Source organism: Sphaeroforma arctica, assembly GCF_001186125.1.
Source record: "Sphaeroforma arctica JP610 unplaced genomic scaffold supercont1.467, whole genome shotgun sequence".
NCBI lineage: Eukaryota > Ichthyosporea > Ichthyophonida > Sphaeroforma > Sphaeroforma arctica.
Window position 1 is genome coordinate 56,370 of NW_014040091.1, and position 6,016 is coordinate 62,385.

The following is a 6,016-nucleotide window of genomic DNA, read 5'->3' on the forward strand; positions in this document are numbered from 1 at the left end:
ACGTGCGTAGGCATTTGCGCATAACTATAAACAATCACAAATTCTGTTTTTTGTTTAGAGATGGTGTGGTATAGTTGTCCATTCGTTTGTTTCTTTGTTGCTTTGAATTAAGTGTGAATTGCGGATATCCTTTTCTTTTGCATCTGCGTCAGGTTGGATGAATTGTGATGACTCATTGTCTGTGAAATAAACCAAGTTCAGGGCATAGCTCAATACGCTGCACTCTCATTTATATGTGAGCCATGCTCTGTATATTCTCGTTCACTCATTCTACCCTCACAAGCCATAGCAAGTCTTAGTATGGTGTAAATTTTCTTTATACTCGAGCCTGTTTTAAGTTATACGTACTTCTCGATGAGTTATTGCTTTACCTATTAACACACTGTCTACGGGAAATCTCAATGTGGTGCGCACTTTCTTATCTACTTGAGTCAGGCCTAAGTACTTCGCGATGAGTCATTGCTTTACCTATAAACACAGTCTACGGGAAATCTTGTGCGCTTTCTTATCTACTTGAGTCAGGTTTAAGCACTTCGTGATGAGTCATTGCTATACCTACAAACACACCGTCGACGGGAAATCTCAATGTGGTGTGCACTTTCGTATATGCCTTTTCAGTCTGGCTTAAGCGCTTCTCGATGAGTCATTGTTTGCCATATTTGTACACCCACAGTCTACCGGAAATCTCAATATGGTGTATTCCAAAATCAAAGACAAAAATGGCGACGGATATTGTGGAATGGCTGTGACACTGAAGGAAGCGGGTATGTTATAGACATACATATGGATATGTTTTTATAGGGTTTTAGGGTTTAGGGTTTGCACATGTTCATATGTATGTTGAACTTGTCATACTGTGGTATTGAAAACGGTCACCGGGATAGATATGTACCCGCATACATACACGCACCTAATAATGCATACTATCGTTCTGATATACCTTATAGCCCGTTTAGTTGGTGGAATACCTGAGCTTAAGTGCTTCACTTTACCTACTTTTTCACTTTGTCCATGCGATCCCACATAACTACCTGTAAAATATAACAGTAGAAATATAAGAAATTTCCTGAAGTTTCTAATATGTTTACTCATATTATGGAAATAGTAGAAATATCCGTATTTCATTAAGTTCCTACTGGAGTTTTATAATACTTGTTTGTATTTGTGTATCCGTGTGTATGTCCAACTATCCCTTGAATATACTTCCCAGATCGTTTGACAATGCAAATGCCGGAGAAAATGGGTTTCTCTTGATACTATCTGCCATCCCTGCTACTACATGTTAGTCTACACGTGTATCTGTATATGTGCGCGTGCCCGACCAATCTATCTCATACGTTGTATATCCCACTCAAACATGCAACTGCAAGTACCTGGCCAAAGGTTTTAGGCCCACTTAGCCATGCAAGTGCAAGTACATCACCCCAACTGCTAGCACGTGCCGGTACATTCTATCTGCTCTGTTGCATGGGCTTACTTACATCCACCTGTACGTATAACTGTTTGATAAAGCACCGAACTATCCCTATTCATGTCCAATTTAACGTATATTTTTTACAGCCCACTTAGCCATGCAAGTGCCTGAGGCCAAGTACTTCACCTGGCATCAGCCCAGGAATCTCAGCATTCTGAGCAACGAATGGAGTAGGCGGTGAGTGAGTTTGCCTGACTAAACCCTATAGCCCAATATATATAGATATATATAATTGTGTGTATCTCTGTGTGTGTGACTTTGAATATCAACTAGAGCATATAGGAGAGACTATATATATATATATATATATGTGTGTGTGTTTGTATAGATTTATATATATATATATATATATATCAGGGTGTATATATCCTAGGCTTTTGTGTACAAATCTTAAGTGTATATATATATATATATATCTGTGGGTGTTCAAGTGCCATGTATCTTCAAATAATGCTAGTAAGAGTGCATATGTACGTATCTGAGGGTGAATATAGAGTATATAAGTGTGCGATCCGGAATCAGCATTCATATATAAAGAGGAAGCTGGTACAAATGTGTTTAGTGTATCTGTATCCGATGGCATATGTTTCAATCAATCTAGCTGACATATGTTTATGAAAGTTATCATACACACACACGCATATATATAAATATATTATTATTATAGTTATTATTATTATTATTATTAATAGTTTTATTATTATTATTATAATATATATAAATATATATATATATGTATATATATATATATGTATATGTATATATATATATATATATATGTATCATATATTTTATATATATATATACATAAATATATATATGTATGTATGGATGTATGTATGTATTTATGCATATATGTATGTATGTATAGATATGTATGTATATATATATATATATATATATATATATATATATATATATGTATGTGTGGATACATATATATATATATATATGTATTTACATATGTATATATATTATTATTAGTATATATATCTATATATCATATATTTTATGTATATGTATATATATGTATGTATGTATGTATAGATATATATGTATGTGTATATATGTATATATATATATATATATATTTATATATATGTATACATGTGTACATGTGTACATGTGTACATATATATATATATATATATATAAAGTATTTACATTTGTATATATGTATATATATATATATATATATACATATATATATATATATATATGTATATTTAAAATATGTACACATATTGTTGAGTACGCGCGTGTCTAAAATAATTATATATGTGTACCTCCAGTATGGCTTATCTCGCAAATATAAGATCATTAGGCTTGATTAAATGAACAAGCATTCAGTCTTAACCCCTACAGAGTCTTCGCATGTCGTGTATTATCAATCCAATTGCCTCAAACATGGTTTATCTCGCACGTCAATGGACGCTGAACCTGGTTCAAATGCTATGGTGCAGAGTTTTCGCATGAAGAACACCAATCTAAGTACCTTATTCCGTATTTTATCTCACAAATCTCTGGTTTTTAGCCCTGATTGGATTGACATTAAAATAATTTTCGCATGAACAACGCCAAATTAAGCACCTTTTCCCTTTTTACCACTTTTAAATCTCTGAGTTTTAACCCTTATTTAATTGGCATATTCCAGCGTTTTCGCATGGAGTCAGAAACGTGCGGACGAAGCAGGACGAGGCGACAAAAGAAAATGGATTCCAGAAGCACACGTCACTAGCGGCACTATAGAACTCAAATACGCTCCGTAAGTATGAAATAACACAACAGAAGTACACTACTTACTAGTAAAGGAAGGGATACCATATACCAATATAGGAATGATGTATGTATGTATGAAAGAACATGACATAAGTACACTACTTACCAGTAAAGGAATGGATACTATATACTAATATAGGAATGATGTATTTATGTATGAAAGAACATGACAGAAGTACACTACTTGCCTGTAAAGGAATGGATACTATATAGCAATATAGGAATGATGCATGTATGTATGAAAGAACATGACATAAGTACTTTACTCATCAGTATAGGAAACTATTATATATAACAGTATAAGGATGATGTATGTAAGTATGGAATAAACATAAGTAGACTACTTATCAGTGTAGCAATGGATACTATATAACAGTATAGAAATATTGTATATCACCGTCCGTGTACTGTATAATAGTATCAGAGCACGTATACTTTTTAATAGTATCAGAATACATATACGATATGATAGTATTAGAGTACGTATACTTCTTGATAGTATCAAAATACATATACGATATATTAGTATCTGAGTACATATACTTTTTGATAGTATTGGAATTCATATACGATATAATAGTAGCAGAGTGCGTATACTTCTTGATAGTATCAGAATAGGTAGACGATATAATAGTATCAGAGTACGAGTATCAGAGTGCGTATAAGTATCAGAATACATATACGATATAATAGTATCGAGATGTTGTGTAACTCTATATGTACACTGCAAAACACTGCGAGTATACGACACAAACAGTATTTTTGTAAGAACAAGGTTTGTAATTTAAATACATGAATACAAGATGAAACCAACTGCACTTCAAAGCTCAAATTCGCACCGTATGAACCCCAAAACAATACTAAACAATATGATACAGCAGTATGTCAATGCTGTAAGTATATCGTGAACCAAAACAATACTAAACTATACGATACAGCAGTATGTGAATGCTGCAAGTATATCGTGAAGCCGCATTAATGTGATGCAGAGCCGTATTAAGTTTGTTATATTGGATAGACCGTAAGTACGATACTGAACTATACGGAACTATACGGAATTAGACTGAACTATACGGACCTATACGGAACTATACGAAACTATACAGAATTATACGGAACTATACTGAACTATACGGAACTATACTGAACTATACGGAACTATACTGAACTATACTGGATCAGTGGTGGCTGTTGTATAGCACCACGTGTATATTGTGAAATCGCATAGATATGATATATAACCGTTTTAAGCTTACTATATTGGTATGTAGATAAATACATAAACACGTTGACGGTATCAGCGGCACTGTAGAACTCAATTCGCACCATAAGAAGGAGAGATTGCGCTTCATGTATTATATAGTGAGTGTGAGAGAGAGTAAAGTGAGTCTGTGTGCTTTATATATATATATATATATATATGTATATATATAGAGAGAGTTCGTTGAGTGTATGTGTGTGCTCGTGAATATCTATCATCATGTATTTTCGTTGATTATGGTGCGCATGCATGGATATAGCTGATAGATTGCGCATGTTACGGGCGCCCCCCTCCGGTTCTGTAGATATCCGTATCTACTAATATCTTACTTTGTATGTACTTTTAGTGCCGAGAGAATATGCATGTCAATCGAATCCATAGAAGTCATGCTTTTGCTTGATCCCAAATGTCTCCTTGTTTGCGTTTATCACTTGTTGTCCCATTTCATAGATTGCGCATGTTCGTATAACCTATAGTAAAACTATTTATGCTCGATCCCAAATGTTTGCGTATTTACGTTTATCACCCGTCGTACGTTTTCATAGGGCCGAGAGATTACGTAGTCAATGGTACCCATAGTAGATTACATAGTCAATGGTACCCATAGTAATACTATTTATGCTCGATCCCCAATACTTGCGTATTTACGTTTATCACCCGTCGTACGTTTTCATAGGGCCGAGAGATTACGCCGTCAATGGTACCCATAGTAATACTATTTATACTCGTTCCCCAATGCTTGCGTATTTACGTTTACCACCCGCCGTACGTTTTCCGTAGGGCCGAGAGATTGCGCATGTCCATGGAGCCCATGAGCGGGGAAGAAGAAGACATCTTCAGACGACTGTCTATCGGAGACCGGAATGTGTTACACAGATCCCGAGGCAATAGTACGGATTCGGAAAGAAGTAGAACGGGAATTATGGAATCAGACCGGAGGCCCAGTGTATCGCCGGTTCCGGAACTGCCTATGATTGAAGATGAATCGCCGAATAAGGAAGGTGGATTGCCTGATAAGGAAGGTGGATTGCCGAATATGGATTCGAATCTCTCGCTCGATAAGGTGAGTGTGATCAAGATATAAATTGGATCGCCCAGGGTTCGATTGGTCGTGTAGGGGTTTAAAGTTTATTAGTTACTATTGTATTCCTAACCTCGACAACACTCTCACCCACCCCCGTGCAATACAATGCACACACACGCGTGTACAGAGAGAAGACAAACGCAAAGTAACCATCTACCGAGACCGCAATATGGTGTACAAACTAATTGGCGATATAAATGGCGACGGCTTTCTCGGGAAAGTGGATTCGTTACAGAGCGCTGCTGACCTTGCAGCAATGTACCCGGAGATCAGAGGGTTTGTCTATCACTCAGCCAGAATGCCGGGGAAGTATGCAGGGCGTGTTTATGGCTGGAATGAAGAAAGGTACGAAAGCGTATAGTATATGGATGAGTATGTATATATATATATATATATATATATATATATATATAATATA

At 35.5% G+C, this 6,016-nt stretch overlaps 2 protein-coding genes across 2 annotated transcripts in view; both read left to right on the forward strand.

The window, feature by feature from the left end:
• The window catches only part of SARC_06509 (hypothetical protein), a 7,832-nt gene extending 4,536 nt beyond the window's left edge, over positions 1 to 3,296 (forward strand). Inside the window, exons 6-8 of the mRNA XM_014299584.1 lie at positions 674 to 764; positions 1,561 to 1,651; positions 3,129 to 3,296. Of these exons, the coding sequence (XP_014155059.1) occupies positions 674 to 764; positions 1,561 to 1,651; positions 3,129 to 3,243 (297 nt within the window). The 3' untranslated portion in view covers positions 3,244 to 3,296. The remainder of the gene's footprint in view (positions 1 to 673; positions 765 to 1,560; positions 1,652 to 3,128) is intronic.
• Positions 3,297 to 5,316: 2,020 nt separating this feature from the next.
• On the forward strand, positions 5,317 to 5,959 carry SARC_06510 (hypothetical protein; the record flags this gene model as incomplete). Its single annotated transcript, XM_014299585.1, has 2 exons — positions 5,317 to 5,577; positions 5,726 to 5,959. The coding sequence occupies 2 exons, from the start codon at positions 5,317 to 5,319 to the stop codon at positions 5,957 to 5,959; spliced, it is 495 nt and encodes a 164-aa protein (XP_014155060.1).
• Positions 5,960 to 6,016: the final 57 nt, after the last annotated feature.